Source organism: Hoplias malabaricus, chromosome 7 (assembly GCF_029633855.1).
Source record: "Hoplias malabaricus isolate fHopMal1 chromosome 7, fHopMal1.hap1, whole genome shotgun sequence".
NCBI classification, from domain to species: Eukaryota; Metazoa; Chordata; class Actinopteri; order Characiformes; family Erythrinidae; genus Hoplias; species Hoplias malabaricus.
In genome coordinates, this window is record NC_089806.1 from 47421779 (window position 1) to 47445667 (window position 23889).

Consider the following 23889-nt stretch of genomic DNA (forward strand, 5'->3'; position numbering starts at 1 on the left):
ACTGGACTGAAGTGGACAAGGCTGGACGGGACTGTACTGGACTGAAGAGAACAGGAGTGGACGGGTCTGTACTGGACTGAAGAGAACAGGAGTGGACGGGTCTATACTGGACTGAAGAGAACAGGAGTGGACGGGACTGTACTGGACTGAAGTGAACAGAAGTGGACGGGTCTGTACTGGACTGAAGTGAACAGGAGTGGACGGGTCTGTACTGGACTGAAGTGGACAAGCCTGGACAAGTCTGTACTGGACTGAAGTGAACAGGAGTGGGCGGGACTGTACTGCACGGAAGTGGACAGGAGTGGACGGGACAGTACTGGACTGAAGTGGACAGGAATGGACGGGACTGTACTGGACTGAAGTGGACAGGAGTGGACGAGTCTGTACTGGACTGAAGTGGACAGGAGTGGGCGGGACTGTACTGGACTGAAGTGGACAGGAGTGGACGGGACTGTACTGGACTGAAGTGGACAGGAATGGACGAGTCTGTACTGGACTGAAGTGGACAAGACTGGACGAGTCTGTACTGGACTGAAGTGGACAGGAATGGACGGGACAGTACTGGACTGAAGTGGACAGGAATGGACGGGACTGTACTGGACTGAAGTGTACAGGAGTGGACGAGTCTGTACTGGACTGAAGAGAACAGGTGTGGACGGGACTGTACTGGGCTGAAGTGAACAGGAGTGGACGGGACAGTACTGGACTGAAGTGGACAGGAATGGACGGGACTGTACTGGACTGAAGTGGACAGGAGTGGACGGGACTGTACTGGACTGAAGTGAACAGGAGTGGGCGGGACTGTACTGGACTGAAGTGGACAGGAGTGGACGGGTCTGTACTGGACTTTACTGGACAAGGCTGGACGAGTCTGTACTGGACTGAAGTGGACAGGAGTGGGCGGGACTGTACTGGACTGAAGTGAACAGGTGTGGACGGGTCTGTAGTGGACTGAAGTGGACAAGGCTGGACGGGACTTTACTGGACTGAAGTGAACAGGTGTGGACGGGTCTGTAGTGGACTGAAGAGAACAGGAGTTGGCGGGACTGTACTGGACTGAAGAGGACAGGAGTGGATGGGTCTGTACTGGACTGAAGTGAACAGGTGTGGATGGGTCTGTAGTGGACTGAAGTGGACAAGGCTGGACGGGACTTTACTGGACTGAAGAGAACAGGAGTGGACGGGACTTTACTGGACTGAAGTGGACAGGAGTGGACGGGTCTGTACTGGACTGAAGTGAACAGGAGTGGACGGGACAGTACTGGACTGAAGTGGACAGGAATGGACGGGACTGTACTGGACTGAAGTGGACAGGAGTGGACGAGTCTGTACTGGACTGAAGTGGACAGGAGTGGACGGGACTGTACTAGACTGAAGTGAACAGGAGTGGGCGGGACTGTACTGGACTGAAGTGGACAGGAATGGACGGGTCTGTACTGGACTGAAGTGGACAAGACTGGACGAGTCTGTACTGGACTGAAGTGGACAGGAATGGACGGGACAGTACTGGACTGAAGTGGACAGGAATGGACGGGACTGTACTGGACTGAAGTGTACAGGAGTGGACGAGTCTGTACTGGACTGAAGTGGACAGGAGTGGACGAGTCTGTACTAGACTGAAGTGGACAAGGCTGGACGAGTCTGTACTGGACTGAAGTGGACAGGAGTGGGCGGGACTGTACTGGACTGAAGTAGACAGGAGTGGGCGGGACTGTACTGGACTGAAGTGGACAGAAGTGGACGGTACAGTACTGGACTGAAGTGGACAGGAGTGGACGGAACTGTACTGGACTGATGTGGCCTGACTGATGTTGTTTGTACTGGACTGTTGTTTGTACTGGACTGTTCCGGTTAGTACTGGATGAACCTGGTCTGGTCTGGATTGGACCAGACTGTACTGTAAATGACCAGAGAATGGTGTGTGTGTTTTGTTTTCCACTGTAGACTCTTTACTGAAGTGTTTGTGTGGTGTTTGTGCTCATTGGCTTCTTTTTTCGTCGTTGTTTCTGATTGGCTGTTAAACCTGCTCTCACTGGTGAATGTCGTACCTGATCAAATGGCTCTCGCAGTAACTTCCCGCTGTAGTGGTGTAGTCCAGCGCAGACGACCGTGTCCTTCACCTTCCGTCCTCCTCTGTGTCCCAGTGTATTGTTTTCCTTTGTTTTTTATAATGTCTTTTTGGGGAATTTATTTCTGAGGCTGTGTGAATCTACATATCATATGATGGATTTTAAAGTGTGTCCAGTGTTTATGGTGTATGTTGTGTGTGTGTGGGTGTGTATGTGTGTGTTCTTCTAGACGCCTGAGCACAAATAAATGTCCAGAATTAAAGCTGTTCTCCTGCATTGCTGTGTATGTGTTTATTCTACATTTACAACATTCAGCAGATGCTCTTAGCCAGAGCGACTCACAAAAGTGCTTAGTGTTCAGACAGTGTGTGTATCCTCTCTCGTAAAAAAAGGGTAGGATTCAAACTCCCTCTGAGGTAAGACGCGGCCAGAACAAGTGCCAGCACTTGTTGAGCGTCGGACAGCAGTCATAGGTATAGAGTCAGTACAGAGTGTGTCCAGTACAGAGTCAGTACAGAGTGTGTCCAGTACAGAGTCAGTACAGAAAGGTAGGGGCCAAGCCTCATGGTTTGGGGCTAGTTGGATATGAAGTCTTTTATCAAAGCACATGTGGGTGGATTGAGGCCCAGGGTATCCAGCTTGGTGATCAGAATGTGTGGGATAATTGTATTGAATGCTGAGCTATAGTTTACATAGAGAATCCTAGCATAGCTATGCTGTTGTTCCAGACGGCTCAGCACAGTGTGGAGAGCTATGGTGTCCTCTGTGGATCTTTTTGCCAACCGATGTCAATCAAGGGTGTGTGGAGGTGGGGTAGTCTTTAATGTGCTGAAGATCCAGTCTCTCGCAGCGATTCATGATTACAGCTGTGAGGGCAATAGGGCGGTAATCATTTGAGATGCCTGTAGATGACTTCTTTGTTACTGGGAAGATTGTGGCAGATTTTAAGAACTGGGGGATGACTGCTTGGGCCAGGGAGAGTTTAAGAATCCTGGTGAAGATTGGAGCTGGTAGGCACCTGTTCTGCGCACCTTACCAGGTACTCACAGGGTGGGTGCTGTGGTGGGGCAAGGCTGGAGCGGGTGAGTATTGCTTTCCCTTCTAGTTAGGCACTTGATATTCTGGTGGATTTTCGGGAGTATGGTCTTCAAGTTGGCCTTATTAAAGTCTCCAGCTATGACATCAATGCCATTGGGGTGGGCCCCCTGCTGTTTGTTTATGGCATTCAGCAGGAGAGAGAGTGCCGTTCTAACATTAGCGCTGAGTGGAACGTAGACAGCTATGATGATCACTGCCATTAGCTCTCTTGGTTAAAAAAAGGCTAACCTCTTACAGACATGTATTCAAGTTCTGGAGAGCAATGCATTTCTTTGATCATGCAGTTGTTGCACCAGCCTTCATGCAAGTAAATACAGAGCTCCCCCTCCCCGGCTCTTACCAGAGTCCTCAGTCCGATCGCTGCAGAACAGATTGCAACCTATTAGCTGTATGCTACCATGGAGTATCCTCGCTAATCAGGGCACAAGCAATTTCTAGCAAGTTGTAATTTTAGGTTGTCCAGGATTGGCAAGGGTGGCCTGTGTGGCTGGTTCCTTAGTCTTAGCAACTGGTCGGACCTGCAGCTCTGCTTTTGCTTTCTCTCTGCACTGTCTGCAACACTTTCTGGACCAAAAACAATCCACGGTGAACCCGGCGGTCTAGCTAGTTCATCTGGAATGTTGTGAGTGTGGTAAAAGTCACTCAAAACCAGTATCTTGTGCCGGTTACCAATGTCCACAAGACATTGATGGACATTGACAAGATGTTTGTCAAAGCCAATGTACCCCAAATGCACAGGTAAACAGTAAGTAAAAATAGAAAAGAGCTCAGAAAACGAGAGTCGTGAGTCGCCATCTTGGATGTTACCTATAGCTGTACACCTCAAAGGGCTTGAGGTGCGGCCCGACTCTTGACCGTTGCCTTAAGGAGGGAGGGACTGGTCCGTTCTTGGCTTTGTAGGCAGCAGGAAATTTTTAAACCTGATGCAGGCAGCTACAGGGAGCCAGTGAGTGAGCAAGGGAGAGGGATTGAGGGAAAGACAGAGGAGTGATGAGCAGAGAGAGAGAGGAGAGGACTGAGAGAGCAGGGAGGAGTGGGGCCGTGCGTATGTGCTGTGTCTGTGAGACATAACAGACAACAATTTGAATCTCCAGCATTCCACCAATCATTTCAATGGGTGATTTTAAATATTAAAAAATTAAATGCATTAAAAAGTAAGAAGTGAGAGAGGGAAGTGTGTGTGTGTCAGAGAGAGAGAGAGAGAGAGAGAGAATAAAGAGAAGTAACAGATGAAGATTGATGTAAACTCAGCGCTCTAATCTGAGCCAAGGGACTGTGACGGAGCACTTTGACAGTTTTCATTTAGCCGGAAATTTATTCATAAATGAGGAAGGTTCAGTTTTCAACATGCGTGGAGTGTTTGTGTGTGATGTTGTGTGTGTGCTTGTGGGTGTGATTTTCTGTGTTTGTATGTGCATGAAGGCATTTGTGGAGGTGTGGAGGTGTTCCAGAACTGGAGAGCCCGGTTGTTCCTCATGCTTTGCTCGAGATCTGGGTGGAGCGGCGTCCCCCGCAGGTCGGATTCCACAGAGCAGTGAGTGAAGTGAAAGAAGGAAGGTCTGTTTAACGCCCTCCATTCTGCTCTCACTGGTGAATGTCGTACCTGATCAAATGGCTCTCGCAGTAACTTCCCGCTGTAGTGGTGTAGTCCAGCACAGACGACTGTGTCCTTCACCTTCCGTCCTCCTCTGTGTCCCAGTGTATTGTTTTCCTTTGTTTTTTATAATGTCTTTTTGGGGAATTTATTTCTGAGGCTGTGTGAATCTACATATCATATGATGGATTTTAAAGTGTGTCCAGTGTTTATGGTGTATGTTGTGTGTGTGTGTGTGGGTGTGTATGTGTGTGTTCTTCTAGACGCCTGTGCACAAATAAATGTCCAGAATTAAAGCTGTTCTCCTGCATTGCTGTGTATGTGTTTATTCTACATTTACAACATTCAGCAGATGCTCTTAGCCAGAGCGACTCACAAAAGTGCTTAGTGTTCAGACAGTGTGTGTATCCTCTCTCGTAAAAAAGGGTAGGATTCAAACTCTCTCTGAGCTCAGACGTGGCCAGAACAAGTGCCAGCACTGATACCAAGAAATAACAGAACATAGTAAGTGCAATACGCAGCATCTACTCAGTGCTCAAAACTAGAAAGAAAGGAGTTTAGCGCAGTATAAATGGAAAAATATGTGCAAGTCTGTTATGGTGAGCACTTATGGTTAGTACTCACTTAAGTGGGTCACAAAGAGATGGGTGTTCAGTCTGCACTTGAAGACCATGAGAGAGTCTGCTGTTGGAAGCCATTGGAAGTTTGTTCCACCATCTGGGCGCCAGGATTGAGAAGAGTCTTGGCAGGTCGAGTCAAGCTGATAAGACATGATGATTTTTATTGTCATTATACAGAGTGTACAACGAGATTGAGGAACTACTCCTTTTATAGTACAAGTCAAATTTAGAAATCTACAAAGAAACTAAAATATTCCAAGATAAGTTTTAAGAAATAAAGCTTAATGAAATATACAAATAGACATGTAAAAAAATATATAGAAACATATATATAAAAGAAAGAATATATTGCACATTGATGGTATAGTTCTTGCACAGTGGATGGGAGTCCAAACAGTAGCAGCAGCAGTGGTGCTAATAAATATGTTGCACATTGTTGTTATAGATGAAAAGCAAGTCCGCGTGGGATCAGTGCATATGAGAGTTCAGAAAAGATATGGCCCTGGGAAAGATAACATTCAAACCATTTAGAACCGGGGTGTGAGCCGTCCTCGATGATGTTCTGAGCTCTGCAGAGGCAGTGGGAGATGTAGATGTCCATCAGGGAGGGGAAAGGACAGCCAACAATCTTCTGTGCTGCCTTGATCACCTTCTGAAACTTCCTCTTGTCTGCCTCCCGTACCATACTGAGATACAGTAAGTTAGGAGGCTCTCAATGGACGAGCGATAGAAAGTTAGCAGCAGACTTTTGTCAAGGTTTTTCTTCCAGAGGACACTCAGGAAGCGTAGTCTCTGCTGAGCCTTCCTGAATGTCGTGTCCCTTTGAGATTAATACAATCACTGTAGTATCGTCTGCAAATTTGAAGATAGTTTTGTTGTTGAGGGTCGGACAGCAGTCGTAGGTATAGAGTCAGTACAGAGGGGACTTAGCGCGCAGTGTCCAGGTGGAGGAAAGGTAGGGGCCAAGCCTCATGGTTTGGGGCTAGTTGGATATGAAGTCTTTTATCAAGGCACATGTGGGTGGATGGAGGCCCAGGGTATCCAGCTTGGTGATCAGAATGTGTGGGATAATTGTATTGAATGCTGAGCTATAGTTTACATAGAGAATCCTAGCACAGCTCTGCTGTTGTTCCAGACGGCTCAGCACAGTGTGGAGAGCTATGGTGTCCTCTGTGGATCTGTTTGCCAACCGATGTCAATCAAAGGTGTGTGGGGGTGGGGTAGTCTTTAATGTGCTGAAGATCCAGTCTCTCGCAGCGATTCATGATTACAGCTGTGAGGGCAATAGGGCGGTAATCATTTGAGATGCCTGTAGATGACTTCTTTGTTACTGGGAAGATTGTGGCAGGTTTTAAGAACTGGGGGATGACTGCTTGGGCCAGGGAGAGTTTAAGAATCCTGGTGAAGATTGGAGCTGGTAGGCACCTGTTCTGCGCACCTTACCAGGTACTCCATCTGGGCCAGCAGGGTGGGTGCTGTGGTGGGGCAAGGCTGGAGCGGGTGAGTACTGCTGTGGTGTCTCAGAAAAAGTGAAGAAGCAGTTGAGCTCCTCTCTCCTGTTGCTAATTCACAACCTCTGAAGTTTGAGATGTTTTGTAGGGTACAAAATGCATTCTGGGATATCTGACCCTCAAGTCTCAAGTAGTCACGTTCCAGTGCATCTTCGATATTATGGGCAAAGCTAGAACACATCTGGGAATTTGAACTATACTTGGCTAAATGTGGATTTTTAAATGGAACAGTACTTGGGCTGAGACTGATGACATATCCCAAGAACACTAGAACACAAGTACAGACAAGAACACGTATTGGGAAATTGCTAATGTTTTCATGTCCTGGGGGTCAAATAAGTCCCAGTCCATGAGTTATAAACAGTCCTGTAGTTCAAGGAGTGTGTTTCCAGGCCAAATTGTAATAGTCTTTGTGGCAGGCCTGGGTCTTCGTCTGAGGGAGGTGTATCCTGGGTGTATCCTGGGGTAAGCAGCAGAGTAAGGTCAACCGACTGGCATGATTTATGCTGGAGAACACATCTTCAAGAACATTTTCCCCTCTAGTTAGGCACTTGATATTCTGGTGGAATTTCGGGAGTATGGTCTTCAAGTTGGCCTTATTAAAGTCTCCAGCTATGACATCAATGCCATTGGGGTGGGCCCCCTGCTGTTTGTTTATGGCATTCAGCAGGAGAGAGAGTGCCGTTCTAACGTTAACGCTGAGTGGAACGTAGACAGCTATGATGATCACTGCCGTTAGCTCTCTTGGTTAAAAAAAGGCTGACCTCTTACAGACATGTATTCAAGTTCTGGAGAGCAATGCATTTCTTTGATCATGCAGTTGTTGCACCAGCCTTCATGCAAGTAAATACAGAGCCCCCCCTCCCCGGCTCTTACCAGAGCCCTCAGTCCGATCGCCGCAGAACAGATTGCAACCTATTAGCTGTATGCTACCATGGAGTATCCTTGCTAATCAGGGCACAAGCAATTTCTAGCAAGTTGTAATTTTAGGTTGTCCAGGATTGGCAAGGGTGGCCTGTGTGGCTGGTTCCTTAGTCTTAGCAACTGGTCGGACCTGCAGCTCTGCTTTTGCTTTCTCTCTGCGCTGTCTGCAACACTTTCTGGAACCAAAAACAATCCACGGTGAACCCGGCGGTCTAGCTAGTTCATCTGGAATGTTGTGAGTGTGGTAAATCTCACTCAAAACCAGTATCTTGTGCCGGTTATCAATGTCCACAAGACATTGATGGACATTGACAAGATGTTTGTCAAAGCCAATGTACCCCAAATGCACAGGTAAACAGTAAGTAAAAACAGAAAAGAGCACAGAAAACGAGAGCCGTGAGCCGCTGCATGAGGAGGGAGGGACTGGTCCGTTCTTGGCTTTGTAGGCAGCAGGAAATTTTTAAACCTGATGCAGGCAGCTACAGGGAGCCAGTGAGTGAGCAAGGGAGAGGGATTGAGGGAAAGAGAGAGCAGTGATGAGCAGAAGAACAGAGAGAGAGAGAAAGAGAGAGAGAGGAGAGGAGTGAGAGAGCAGAGAGAAGTGGGGCCGTGCGTATGTGCTGTGTCTGTGAAACTCAGTGCTCTGTTGTGACATAATAAACAATCATTTGAATCTCCAGCATTCCACCAATCATTTCAATGGGGGATTTTAAATATTAAAAAATTAAATGCATTAAAAAGTAAGAAGTGAGAGAGGGAAGTGTGTATGTGTCAGAGAGAGAGAGAGAGAGGGAGAGAGAGAGAGAATAAAGAGAAGTAACAGATGAAGATTGATGTAAATTCAGCGCTCTAATCCGAGCCAAGGGACCGTGACGGAGCACTTTGACAGTTTTCATTTAGCCGGAAGTTTATTCGTAAATGAGGAAGGTTCAGTTTTCAACATGCGTGGAGTGTTTGTGTGTGATGTTGTGTGTGTGCTTGTGGGTGTGATTTTCTGTGTTTGTATGTGCATGTATGCATTTGTGGAGGTGTGGAGGTGTTCCAGAACTGGAGAGCCCGGTTGTTCCTCATGCTTTGCTCGAGATCTGGGTGGAGCGGCGTCCCCCGCAGGTCGGATTCCACAGAGCAGTGAGTGAAGTGAAAGAAGGAAGGTCTGTTTAACGCCCTCCATTCTGCTCCCCCGGCCCCCTCCCCTCAGCCCCAAACTTCCCCCTCCCCTCTGCCCCCTGGCCCCCCTCCCACCTTCCCTAAGTCCTGGCCCTCCCACTTCCCCCTCCCCTGGCCCTCCCCATCCCCCCGGTTCCTGTGTTAAAGCTGCTGCTGAAACTCTGCTTGAAAGTGCAGGAAGTCTCCAGTCTCCGTGAGAGGACCTGAGTGAGAGCAGCTTTACTAGTGGACTCCTGCTGCTGTCACTTTTCAGCAAACTTCATCTCATTTGGCTACTGTCTCTTTGTGTCTCTCTGCATCTGATCCCATTTCTCCGACAGTCTCTCTGTGTCTCTCGGTGGACGCTGCTGTCTGATCTTCACGGGCAGCTGCTCCAGGCAGGACTGAGCTTGTCTCTAGTCTTCAGACGAGGTCAGCTGTGTGTGTGTGTGAGGTCAGTCGGTCCGGACCCTCAGATCCGAGCGGAGGTGAGCCAAGCCGAGCAGAGTGTTTTTGTTGGAGAAACAAGGTTTACGTCACAGTGGTTCATTTTCTCCAGGAATCTTTCGTTCTTAAAGCTCCAGTGTCTCAGAGCCTTCAGACTCACAGCACACTGAGGCTATCACTCACAGCTGATCGCACTGTCATCGACCCGCTCTGATTCCACAACCAGATCCAGGATCAGAACCAGGACCAGAACAGAACTCTCTCTAAAGGTAAATATTACCAAAACTCACCACAACTCACCACAACTACACAGTCTCTGACTACAGCAGAAACTCAAGTTCATGTTATAATCCTGATCTAGCAGCAGCTGCGTTCTGACCGACATCGCATCACCCACTGTCCCCTGTTCCTCTGTCCCCCGTCCCTCTGTCCCCTGTTCCTCTCTCCCCTTCACCCTCTGTCCCCCATCCCTCAGTCCCCTGTTCCTCTCTCCCCTTCACCCTCTGTCCCCTTCACCCACTGTCCCCTGTTCCTCTGTCCCCCGTCCCTCTGTCCCCTGTCCCTCAGTCCCCTGTTCCTCTCTCCCCTTCACACTCTGTCCCCTTCACCCACTGTCCCCTGCTCCTCTGTCCCCCATCCCTCTGTCCCCTGTTCCTCTCTCCCCTTCACCCTCTGTCCCCTGTTCCTCTGTCCCCCGTCCCTCTGTCCACTTCACCCACTCTCCCCCAACCCTCTGTACCCTTCACCCTCTGTCCCCCATCCCTCTGTCCCCTTCACCCACTGTCCCCCGTCCCTCTGTCCCCTGTTCCTCTGTCCCCCGTCCCTCTATCCCCTGTTCCTCCTCTCTCCCCTTCACCCTCTGTCCCCCATCCCTCAGTCCCCTGTTCCTCTGTCCCCCGTCCCTCTGTCCACTTCACCCACTCTCCCCCGACCCTCTGTACCCTTCACCCTCTGTCCCCCATCCCTCTGTCCCCTTCACCCACTGCCCCTCATCCCTCTCTCCCCTTCACCCACTGTCCCCTGTTCCTCTCTCCCCTTCACCCACTGTTCCCTGTCCCTCTGTCCCCTTCACCCACTGTCCCCTGTCCCTCTGTGCCCTGTTCCTCTGTCCCCTGTCCCTCTGTCCCCTGTCCCTCTGTGCCCTGTTCCTCTGTCCCCTGTCCCTCTGTGCCCTGTTCCTCTGTCCCCTGTCCCTCTGTCCCCTTCACACACTGTCCCCTGTTCCTCTGTCCCTCTGTCCCCTTCACCCACTGTCCCCTGTCCCTCTGTCCCCTTCACCCACTGTTCCCTGTCCCTCTGCCCCCTGTCCCTCTGTCCCCTTCACCCACTGTTCCCTGTCCCTCTGTCCCCTTCACCCACTGTCCCCTGTCCCTCTGTGCCCTGTTCCTCTGTCCCCTGTCCCTCTGTGCCCTGTTCCTCTGTCCCCTGTCCCTCTGTGCCCTGTTCCTCTGTCCCCTGTCCCTCTGTCCCCTTCACCCACTGTCCCCTGTTCCTCTGTCCCTCTGTCCCCTTCACCCACTGTCCCCTGTCCCTCTGTCCCCTTCACCCACTGTTCCCTGTCCCTCTGCCCCCTGTCCCTCTGTCCCCTTCACCCACTGTTCCCTGTCTCTCTGTCCCTTCACCCACTGTTTCCCGTCCCTCTGTCCCCTTCACCCACTGCCCCTCATCCCTCTCTCCCCTTCACCCACTGTCCCCTGTTCCTCTCTCCCCTTCACCCACTGTTCCCTGTCCCTCTGTCCCCTTCACCCACTGTCCCCTGTCCCTCTGTGCCCTGTTCCTCTGTCCCCTGTCCCTCTGTCCCCTGTCCCTCTGTCCCCTGTCCCTCTGTGCCCTGTTCCTCTGTCCCCTGTCCCTCTGTGCCCTGTTCCTCTGTCCCCTGTCCCTCTGTCCCCTTCACCCACTGTCCCCTGTTCCTCTGTCCCTCTGTCCCCTTCACACACTGTCCCCTGTCCCTCTGTCCCCTTCACCCACTGTTCCCTGTCCCTCTGCCCCCTGTCCCTCTGTCCCCTTCACCCACTGTTCCCTGTCTCTCTGTCCCTTCACCCACTGTTTCCCGTCCCTCTGTCCCCTTCACCCACTGTTCCCTGTCCCTCTGTCCCCTTCACCCACTGTTCCCTGTCCCTCTGTCCCCTTCATCCACTGTTCCCTGTCCCTCTGTCCCCTTCATCCACTGTCCCCTGTCTCTGTCCGCTTCACCCACTGCCCCTCATCCCTCTGTCCACTTAACCCACTGCCCCTCATCCCTCTGTCCCCTTCACCCACTGTCCCCTGTGCTTCTGTCCCCTCGTCCCTCTGTCCCCTTTACACACTGGCCCCTGTCCCTCTGTGCCCTGTTCCTCTGTCCCCTTCACCCACTGTCCCCTGTCCCCTGTCCCTCTGTCCCCTTCACCCACTGCCCCGTCCCTCTGTCCCCTTTACCCACTGTCCTGTTCCTCTGTCCCCTTCACCCACTGTCCTCTGTCCCCTTCACACACTGTCCCTCTGTCCCCTTCACCCACTGTCCTGTTTCTCTGTCCCATTCACCCACTGTCCCCTGTCCCTCTGTCCCCTTCACCCACTGTCCTCTGTCCCCTTCACACACTGTCCCTCTGTCCCCTTCACCCACTGTCCTGTTCCTCTGTCCCCTTCACCCACTGTCCTCTGTCCCCTTCACACACTGTCCCTCTGTCCCCTTTACCCACTGTCCTGTTTCTCTGTCCCCTTCACCCACTGTCCCCTGTCCCTCTGTCCGCTTCACCCACTGCCCCCATCCCTCTGTCCCCTTTACCCACTGCCCCCAGTCCCTCTGTCCCCTTTACCCACTGCCCCCGTCCCTCTGTCCCCTTTACCCACTGCCCCCCGTCCCTCTGTCCCCTTTACCCACTGTCCCCTGTCCCTCTCTCCCCTTTACCTACTGTCCCCTGTTCCTCTGTCCCCTTCACCCCCTGTCCCCCTGTCCCCTTTACTCTCTGTCCTACATCCCTCTGTGCCCTTCATCCACTGTCCCCTGGTCTCTGTCTGGATCTCCCTCTCGTCGTAAGTTAGTTCTGTGCTCTTCTGATTTTCCTAAAAGTGTTCAAATGAACAAGGTTTTAAAATGTATGAAAAACACAGATAAAGACATTTGTTTTTGCTAGTGTGTTTCTCTGTGTCTGTGTGTTTGTATGTGATGTGTGCTTCTGTGTGATGTGTGTGTGTGTGTGTGTCAGCCGTTGGAATGCAGGGTCAAAGGTTGAAGTGTTTCCTTCAGGAACAGGAGAATGTGGTTGTTGTAAAAATATGTGGAGACACCACACACACACGCACACACACACACACACAAACACACAAGCAGACACAAAGAAACACACACACTGAAACTTACACCAAAACACACACTTGCACTTATGAACACACACACACACGCAGACGCGTAGACACACACACACACACACACACAGAAACACAATAAAATTAATCATTACAAAAAACATTTGCCAACATTTAGAAGGAGATTAATTAAGGTGTGTGTGCGCTTCCCTTTCAGAGCGGCGGTGTGTGTGTCCTTCCCTGTCAGAGCGGCGGTGTGTGTGTCCTTCCCTGTCAGAGCGGCGGTGTGTGTGTCCTTCCCTGTCAGAGCGGCGGTGTGTGTGTCCTTCCCTGTCAGAGCGGCGGTGTGTCTGATGTGTGTCTGATGCTGGGATGAGTTCATACACTCGAGGCTCTCCTACCGTGTTCTTCATAAACTCCCTGTGGCTGCTGTGCTGTGCGGGGGTCTGGGCTGATTCTAACCTGGAGGAGCTTATCCCGTTCCTGGGGGGGAACTATGACAGCCACCCGATGCTGTACTTTGGGCGCAAGGATGTGGAGGCGCTGCAGGGTGCCACCCTGACCACCCACGCGGAGCTGGCCCGGAGAATCCGTGATGCGGCCGAGGAAATGCTGGAGCGTCCGGAGGAGTACCTGCCCCCCTGGAGCCCCGCCCAATTCAGCGCCCGCTGGAACGAGATCTACGGGAACAACCTGGGCCTGTTCGCCATGTTCTGCCTCCTGTACCCACACCGCGCCGGTGCGCTCGACTATGCCCGCGAGTACATGGAGCGGATGGCAGCGCAGCCGGACTGGTACGGACCCTCACACACACTCCACAGGATTAATCTGGATTTATTCATCTCTCTTTATTAATCTCTGTTTAATAAGATGTTTATTAAATCAGTTAAATCATCTGTTTATTAATCTGTTATTAATCTCTTATTTCCGCTCACTGTCTGCAGTCATTCATTTAAAGCCTCAGTAAAATGTTCAGATGAAGGGATGGTTGTATTTAGTGGAGCTGAGTGTGTTTGTGTGTATGGAACGCTGCTTCTGGTTTCTGTTCCGCAGTAGAGTGATCTTTCCTCAGTGACAATGCGTTTCCTGTTTATCACTTTCAGCCTTAAACCCTGAGTCTCAGAGCGTTCTCCTCTGTCTCACAAACGTCTCATCTCTAGAGCTAGGACTAGGGTTTAGGACTAGAGTTAGGGTTAGGCTAGAGATCTTCACAAAGAGAACTCACTCTCAATTCAATTCTTGGTGTTTTATTGTGCAACAAAACAGTTACCTTTGTTTTGCCAAAGCCTGGGTAACAATTTTAAACCCTAAGGAGGAAATAAACATTTAAATATACAAATGTATATAGTTATAGTTAAGGTTCTACAAAGTGTAACACAGTAGAATCTTGGAAACAGCAACATTTAAACACTACAGACTGGGTCTTTATTTATAAACATTATTTATAAACATTTAAACACTGTAGACTGAGTCTTTATTTATAAACATTTAAACACTGCGGACTGAGTCTTTATTTATAAACATTTAAACACTGCAGACTGAGTCTTTATTTATAAACATTTAAACACTGTAGACTGAGTCTTTATTTATAAACATTTAAACACTGTAGACTGAGTCTTTATTTGTAAACATTTAAACACTGCAGACTGAGTCTTTATTTATAAACATTTAAACACTACAGACTGAGTCTTTATTTATAAACATTTAAACACTGCGGACTGAGTCTTTATTTATAAACATTTAAACACTGCAGACTGAGTCTTTATTTATAAACATTTAAACACTGTAGACTGAGTCTTTATTTATAAACATTTAAACACTGCAGACTGAGTCTTTATTTATAAACATTTAAACACTGTAGACTGAGTCTTTATTTGTAAACATTTAAACACTGCAGACTGAGTCTTTATTTATAAACATTTAAACACTACAGACTGAGTCTTTATTTATAAACATTTAAACACTGCAGACTGAGTCTTTATTTATAAACATTTAAACACTGCAGACTGAGTCTTTATATATAAACATTTAAACACTGCAGACTGAGTCTTTATTTATAAACATTTAAACACTGTAGACTGAATCTTTATTTATAAACATTTAAACACTGCAGACTGAGTCTTTATTTATAAACATTTAAACACTACAGACTGAGTCTTTATTTATAAACATTTAAACACTGCAGACTGAGTCTTTATTTATAAACATTTAAACACTGTAGACTGAGTCTTTATTTATAAACATTATAAACATTTAAACACTGTAGACTGAGTCTTTATTTATAAACATTTAAACACTACAGACTGAGTCTTTATTTTTAAACATTTAAACACTAGACTGAGTCTTTATTTATAAACATTTAAACACTGCAGACTGAGTCTTTATTTATAAACATTTAAACACTACAGACTGAGTCTTTATTTATAAACATTTAAACACTGCAGACTGAGTCTTTATTTATAAACATTTAAACACTACAGACTGAGTCTTTATCTATAAACATTTAAACACTGCGGACTGAGTCTTTATATATAAACATTTAAACACTGCAGACTGAGTCTTTATTTATAAACATTTAAACACTGTAGACTGAGTCTTTATTTATAAACATTTAAACACTGCAGACTGAGTCTTTATTTATAAACATTTAAACACTGCAGACTGAGTCTTTATTTATAAACATTTAAACACTGCAGACTGAGTCTTTATTTATAAACATTTAAACACTGTAGACTGAGTCTTTATTTATAAACATTATAAACATTTAAACACTGTAGACTGAGTCTTTATTTATAAACATTTAAACACTGCAGACTGAGTCTTTATTTATAAACATTTAAACACTACAGACTGAGTCTTTATTTATAAACATTTAAACACTGTAGACTGAGTCTTTATTTATAAACATTTAAACACTGCAGACTGAGTCTTTATTTATAAACATTTAAACACTACAGACTGAGTCTTTATTTATAAACATTTAAACACTGTAGACTGAATCTTTATTTATAAACATTTAAACACTACAGACTGAGTCTTTATTTGTAAACATTTAAACACTGCAGACTGAGTCTTTATTTATAAACATTTAAACACTACAGACTGAGTCTTTATTTATAAACATTTAAACACTGCGGACTGAGTCTTTATTTATAAACATTTAAACACTGCAGACTGAGTCTTTATTTATAAACATTTAAACACTGTAGACTGAGTCTTTATTTATAAACATTTAAACACTGCAGACTGAGTCTTTATTTATAAACATTTAAACACTGTAGACTGAGTCTTTATTTGTAAACATTTAAACACTGCAGACTGAGTCTTTATTTATAAACATTTAAACACTACAGACTGAGTCTTTATTTATAAACATTTAAACACTGCAGACTGAGTCTTTATTTATAAACATTTAAACACTGCAGACTGAGTCTTTATATATAAACATTTAAACACTGCAGACTGAGTCTTTATTTATAAACATTTAAACACTGTAGACTGAATCTTTATTTATAAACATTTAAACACTGCAGACTGAGTCTTTATTTATAAACATTTAAACACTACAGACTGAGTCTTTATTTATAAACATTTAAACACTGCAGACTGAGTCTTTATTTATAAACATTTAAACACTGTAGACTGAGTCTTTATTTATAAACATTATAAACATTTAAACACTGTAGACTGAGTCTTTATTTATAAACATTTAAACACTACAGACTGAGTCTTTATTTTTAAACATTTAAACACTAGACTGAGTCTTTATTTATAAACATTTAAACACTGCAGACTGAGTCTTTATTTATAAACATTTAAACACTACAGACTGAGTCTTTATTTATAAACATTTAAACACTGCAGACTGAGTCTTTATTTATAAACATTTAAACACTACAGACTGAGTCTTTATCTATAAACATTTAAACACTGCGGACTGAGTCTTTATATATAAACATTTAAACACTGCAGACTGAGTCTTTATTTATAAACATTTAAACACTGTAGACTGAGTCTTTATTTATAAACATTTAAACACTGCAGACTGAGTCTTTATTTATAAACATTTAAACACTGCAGACTGAGTCTTTATTTATAAACATTTAAACACTGCAGACTGAGTCTTTATTTATAAACATTTAAACACTGTAGACTGAGTCTTTATTTATAAACATTTAAACACTGCAGACTGAGTCTTTATTTATAAACATTTAAACACTACAGACTGAGTCTTTATTTATAAACATTTAAACACTGTAGACTGAGTCTTTATTTATAAACATTTAAACACTGCAGACTGAGTCTTTATTTATAAACATTTAAACACTACAGACTGAGTCTTTATTTATAAACATTTAAACACTGTAGACTGAATCTTTATTTATAAACATTTAAACACTACAGACTGAGTCTTTATTTATAAACATTTAAACACTGTAGACTGAGTATTTATTTATAAACATTTAAACACTACAGACTGAGTCTTTATTTTTAAACATTTAAACACTGCAGACTGAGTCTTTATTTATAAACATTTAAACACTAGACTGAGTCTTTATTTATAAACATTTAAACACTGCAGACTGAGTCTTTATTTATAAACATTTAAACACTGTAGACTGAGTCTTTATTTATAAACATTTAAACACTACAGACTGAGTCTTTATTTATAAACATTTAAACACTGTAGACTGAGTCTTTATTTATAAACATTTAAACACTACAGACTGAGTCTTTATTTATAAACATTTAAACACTGTAGACTGAGTATTTATTTATAAACATTTAAACACTACAGACTGAGTCTTTTTTTTAAACATTTAAACACTGCAGACTGAGTCTTTATTTATAAACATTTAAACACTGCAGACTGAGTCTTTATTTTTAAACATTTAAACACTACAGACTGAGTCTTTATTTTTAAACATTTAAACACTGCAGACTGAGTCTTTATTTATAAACATTTAAACACTGCAGACTGAGTCTTTATTTTTAAACATTTAAACACTGCAGACTGAGTCTTTATTTATAAAAACCTATTCCTTCATTCATTCTTTTGTCTGTGTTTGTAGAGGACAGTGTGTTAATCTCTCTGTGTGTGTTTGTGTTTGTGTACTCCAGGCTGGTAAAGGACTCTCCGTGGGATGAGGTTCCAGTGGCTCACTCTCTGGTGGGCTTTGCCACTGCGTATGATTTCCTGTATGAGTTCCTGAGCCCGTCTCAGCAGAACCGGTTCTTGCAGGTGATTGGGAATGTGACCCACTACATGTTCGAGACATCCTCACACCGTGGCTGGGGCTTCCAGTTCCTCCACAACCACCAGCCCACCAACTGCGTCGCCCTGCTCACCGGCTGCCTGCTGCTCATGAACCAAGGTCTGTCTGCCTCACAATCTAGAGTTCTCTTTCGGTTCTGAGTGTATGCTACTGTGGCCTGTCCCTAACCAGACTGGACTGTTCTGTACTGGACCATTCTGATCTATAATGACCTTTAGCTGACCGGGTACAGTGAGTGCTTACACACATACATAACTGTCAGTGCACACACACACACACACACACACGCGCGCGCGCACACACACTGTGTGTAACTGTGGAGATTAATATGTTTTTTATATGTTTGCTCTGAAGCGCTGACCACAGCTTTGTCCTTTACTTGGAAATGGCCAGAACAGTGCTGACTCAGCACATCACATCGCACACACTCTCTCTTGCTCTCTCTCTCACACACACACACATCAGCGTACACTCACTCATAACTTCTCATTCTCTAAATCCCCAGTGGCTCCCTACTCCTTCATTCGTAGTGTGCTCTCTAGTGAGCATTATGTAGGTCACTAAGTAGCACCAGAAACACAAGTGAATCAGACAGTTCCTCTGTAGAATAAACTCACAATATCCCTATTTATTATTCCCTATGTTCTTCACTACATAGTGCACTATAAGGCCTAGTGCATGTAATGTAATATAGAGTTATGCATTTCACTGAGTGCAATGATAAGTGTCCACTCTCAGACAAAAAATTGTGGAGCCCGAGAATAGTGCACTACATAGTGAACAGGGCCCAGTGTGAGTTGCAAAAACTGACTGAGACCAGACTTCATCCAAGTCCAGGAACATAGTCCCCACCTGCAGACTAACACTGGTCTGTCCCTGAAACAGCCTGTGTGTGTGGACTCACATTAACATAACCCTGTGCGTGCATGTGTGTGTGTGTGTGTGTGTGTAGGTTACCTGCAGGAGTCGTACCTGTGGACGAAGCATGTTCTGAGGATTATGGAGAAGTCTCTGGTTCTGCTGCAGAACATTGAAGACGGTTCTCTTTACGAAGGCGTGGCGTATGGTTCTTACTCGACACGATCTCTCTTCCAGTACATCTTCCTTGTCCAGAGACACTTCTCCATCTCCCACCTGCAGCACCCTTGGCTCCTCCAGCACTTCAGCTTTATGTACAGGACCATCCTGCCTGGTACACACACACACACACACACACACACACACACTCACTCACACACATACAAACTCATACATAATTTGCTATTGTAAACTGTGTATTGTACTGTGTGTGTGTGTGTGTGTGTTGAGCAGGGTTCCAGAGGACAGTGGCGATTGCGGACTCTAACTTTAACTGGTTCTATGGCCCCGAGAGTCAGCTGGCATTCCTGGACCGCTACGTGCTGAGGAACGGCAGTGGAAACTGGCTTGCACAACAGATCCGACAGAACCGCATCCAGGATGGACCTGGGCAAGCCGGCAAGGGACAGCGCTGGTGTACTCTACACACTGAGTTCATATGGTAACACAAACACACACACACACTTATGCACATGCACGGATACACACACACACACACATGCACGCACGCACATATGCGCGCGCACACATACACGCACCTCACACACACACACACTTACGCACACACATGCACGCACACACACAAACACACACACACACACTTACACGCACACACACGCATGCGCGCATGCACACAGACACGCACCGCACACACACATGCACACACACATGTGCATACAGGCACAAACATGCACGCACGCATGCACACACACACACACATGTGCATACAGGCACACACACACACATGCACGCACACACACACAAACACACACACACACATTTACGCGCACACATGCACACAGACACGCACACACGCACCGCACACACACATGTGCACACACACATGTGCATACAGGCACACGCACGCACGCACACACACACACACACACACATGCACACACACAAACACATACACACGCTCGCACGCATGCACACACAAACACACGCACGCATGCAAACACACACACGCACGCACAAAGGCACGCCCGCAAACATACACACACATGCACGCACGCACACACACACGCAGGCATGCAGAAACGCACTGCGCACACACACACACACATGTGCATACAGGCACACACACACACACATGTACACACACGCTCACACGCACGCATGCACACACATACGCACACACATGCACACATACATGCACGCACAAAGGTAAGCCCAAAAACACACACACACATGCATGCACACACACACACACAAACGTACGCATGCACACATGCATGCAAACACACACACACACACACACACACAGACACACACACACGCATGCACACACACATGCACGCACGCACACATACACGCACCTCACACACACACATATGTATACAGGCACACATGCACGCACACACACAGACACAAACACACACACACACTTACGCACACACATGCACACACACGCATGCACGCATGCACACAGACACGCACACACACATGCACACGCACATGTGCATACAGGCACACACGCATGCACACACACAAACACACACTCGCATGCACATATGCATGCAAACACACACGCACAAAGGCACGCCCACAAACATACACACACATGCACGCACACACACGCATGCAGAAACGCACCGCGCGCACACACACACACACACACACATGTGCATACAGGCACACACGCATGCACACACACAAACACACGCATGCATGCACACACACGCATGGACACAGGCATGCTCAAAAACACACACACACACATGAGCGCTCGCATGCAAACACACACACAGGCACGCCCACAAACATACACACATGCACGCACACACACACACACACGCACGCATGCACAAACACACACACACACACATACGTGTATACAGGCACACACGCACACATGCACACACACACACGCTTGCACGCACGCATGCACCCACAATCACACACACGCATGTACACGCACACCCACACACGCACGCACACAGGCACGCCCACAAACACACACACACAGGCATGCCCACAAACACACACACACAAAACTGCAGTACAACTGAGTGTCTGATGGGGGTCTCTCTCTGTCTCTCCCTGTGTCAGGTTTGACCCCTCCCTCCCAGCCCGGCCCCCCCCTGACTTCAGGACGCCACGGCTGCATTTTTTTGAGGACTGGGGTGTGGTGACATACGGTGCCTCACTTCCTGTGCAGAGGAACCACTCTTTCCTATCGTTTAAGTCGGGAAAACTGGGCGGCCGCGCCATCTTCGACATCGTTCACCGGAGAAAGTACCGCGACTGGGTCCAGGGCTGGAGAAACTTCAATGCCGGACATGAGCATCCGGATCAGAACTCCTTCACCTTCGCCCCTGGGGGCTTCCCCTTCATCACAGAGGCCCTGTATGGCCCCAAGTTCACCTTCCTCAACAACGCGTTGTTGTTCGGGCCCTCGGCGGCCGCGACATGCTTCGCTCCATGGGAGGGGCAGGTGACAGAGACCTGTAAGTCCAAGTGGTCAAAGTATAAGGACGGAATGGCGGCGGATTGTCAGGGACGCGTGGAGGCAGCTTTGGAACGTCAGGGCTTGGTATTTATCCGTGGTGAGGCGAAGTCGGCCTACAGCCCTCAGATGAAGGTCAGGAGCGTCCAGAGGAACCTGCTGCTGCTGCGGCCCGAGCTCCTGCTGCTCGTCGACCATGTTCATCTGTGGTCAGACAGTCCCATCCGCAGAGTCAGCACTTTCTTCCACAACACGGACAGACCCTTCCACCCCACGGCCGCCGGGAACATCCACGGGGCCTTCGTTCAGAACGGTCCGGACGTGTACAAAATGTTGTGGCTGGACGACACAGGGGGAAGCGAGAAAGCAGTGACCGGCTACTACGCTTATCCTCATGGTAATCCGTACAACGGCTCCAACTACGTGAATGTGACAATGCCGCTCAGGTTCCCTCACACTCGGGTGGCTTATGTCTTTCTGGGGCCCGGAGTTGACGTCCAGAGCTTCAGTCTTCGCGGCGATTCTGAGAGGATTGTCATTACTTTGATGACCAGCAGTCAGACCTTCACTGTCCACCTGCTCACAGGAGACACACCCAGCAAGCCTCTGTTCGCCATGGTGCTAGAGGACCAGAAGAAGACAGTGTTTGAGATGGCAGCCTCTGTGCAGGAGCGCCCTCTGGAGGAAGTGAAAGAGTATGTGAACATAGTGGAGGACAACCTTCAACACATTAAGCCTGTGTTTCAGCAGCTGGAGCGCCGCCTTCTGGCCAAGGCCCTGGATTCTGGAAACTTCCAGAAATCTGCAGAGCGTCTGCTGAAGTTCACAGACAAAAGGAAGAGTGCTGACTTTGTGACAAAGCTCACTTTGTCCAAGAAACAGAGAGCAAGGACAGGAAGCCTGGCGGAAAACCTGCCGGATATTTTCACCCAGATGGAGGTGAATCAGAGGCGGAGTCAGATGGAAAGACGAGGCGAATATGACGACGTTCCCGAAGAGGACGGGGGCGCGGCTCTTGTCGACTACAGCGTCCCCCGCAGGCCAGGGAAGGAGAGCGGGTTTAACGGCCGCAGATATAACGAGCTTCAAGTCATGACGACCGTGGGCGGGGCCGACTCATTCAGCTCCACCTACACCCGCCTCTTCCTCATTCTCAACATCTTCATTTTCTTCCTGCTGTTAGCGGCGCTGCTTCTGCAGCCAAAGGCCAGACGTCTTCGCACGCAGCGCTGTGTGTACTGCCTCCTGCTGGTGGACAGCTTTGTGCTGCTCTGCCTGTATTTCTCCTGCTCCCAGACCCAGTGCTGACCTCCTTGGGGCCGAACTCCCCCACGATGCACACGTCCTCTCAGATGGACCCCCCTCTGAGTGCAGACACTGGTGTCAGGAAGGATGCATAGAGGGCGCTAATGAGCACCACTTTATAAACAACCTGAGAACAGGGACCCTCGCAGTCTCGCAGTTTACGGGACTTATGCAATTCCTGTCAAAAGTTTGAATGTAAAGCTTTATTGAACGCAGCTGAGACACAGACAGGTGTCAACATCAGTGATGCAGAGAAAATGTTTAATAGTTTTAAAATATTGACAAATAAAGCACCAAATATGAACCTAAAAGTATTGAATGAGTGACAACATTCCACACGAGGACCATCAGAGAAATGTTTTGCTGATTAATAGATTTATTCTTTATGCTTTATGTCCTGAGGCTGTGTTTATCACATAATGTTTAATGAATTTAATGAATACATTAAATCCCAGTAAAATGTACAGAACTGAGTCTCCGCTGGTAAATGTCACCCAGAGAAATGATAAACTGTACGTATCTGAGAGTGAGATTATTGTATTCAATGTAATTAAAATCCAATAAATAAATAATAAATATTCTCTGCAGTTCAGGTGGGGTTTGCATTTCTCTTATTCTCTGAATCTCTGTCAGAATCAGTGACTTTCTCTGACATTAAAACACACATTTAAATAAAATTCTCAGATTCCGTTTCTAATTCCAAATTTCCACCTTAACCCAGAGAGTGAGAGGAGAGCAGGGGTTAAAAAGAGTCATAGATCAATCAAATTTACTGGACCACAGTGGCCCTCAGTTAGCGGAGATTAACTCAGTGGACCGTTTAAAAAGCCACAGCTGGAGTATTTAAGGTGGAATGGACAAAAATAGATTGGTGACTCCAAAGTGTCCGTAGGTGTGAGTGTGTGAGTGTGTGTTGCCCTGTGAAGGACTGGCGCCCCCTCCAGGGTGTATTCCCCGCCTTGCGCCCAATGATTCCAGGTAGGGTCTGGACCCACCGCGACCCTGAACTGGATAAGGGTTACAGATAATGAATGAATCGACAAAAATATAAACGCAACACTTTTGTTGTTGCTCGAGCTGACCTC

At 46.9% G+C, this 23889-nt stretch overlaps 2 protein-coding genes across 4 annotated transcripts in view; one reads left to right on the plus strand and one right to left on the minus strand.

The window, feature by feature from the left end:
- The window catches only part of LOC136702817 (uncharacterized), a 7588-nt gene extending 1522 nt beyond the window's left edge, over positions 1-6066 (minus strand). The window contains exons 1-3 of the mRNA XM_066677952.1: positions 5916-6066; positions 3396-3527; positions 1-1056 (exon numbers count right to left, since the gene is read on the minus strand). The exon at positions 1-1056 is cut by the window's left edge and continues 68 nt beyond it. Of these exons, the coding sequence (XP_066534049.1) occupies positions 1-1056; positions 3396-3527; positions 5916-6066 (1339 nt within the window). The remainder of the gene's footprint in view (positions 1057-3395; positions 3528-5915) is intronic.
- A 3082-nt stretch (positions 6067-9148) lies between these two features.
- dse (dermatan sulfate epimerase) lies at positions 9149-23708 on the plus strand. 3 transcript variants are annotated; one of them, XM_066677211.1, is made up of 6 exons: positions 9149-9678; positions 12915-13491; positions 17819-18072; positions 18926-19165; positions 19285-19492; positions 21103-23706. In XM_066677211.1, exons 2-6 carry the CDS (start codon positions 13070-13072, stop codon positions 22805-22807), a joined length of 2829 nt encoding a protein of 942 aa, XP_066533308.1. In that variant the 5' UTR covers positions 9149-9678; positions 12915-13069; the 3' UTR covers positions 22808-23706. The 3 variants fall into 3 exon arrangements, with proteins under 3 accessions (XP_066533308.1, XP_066533309.1, XP_066533310.1); XM_066677212.1 differs by having other exon boundaries at positions 12975-13491; XM_066677213.1 differs by lacking the exon at positions 9149-9678 and having other exon boundaries at positions 13064-13491; positions 21103-23708.
- Positions 23709-23889: the final 181 nt, after the last annotated feature.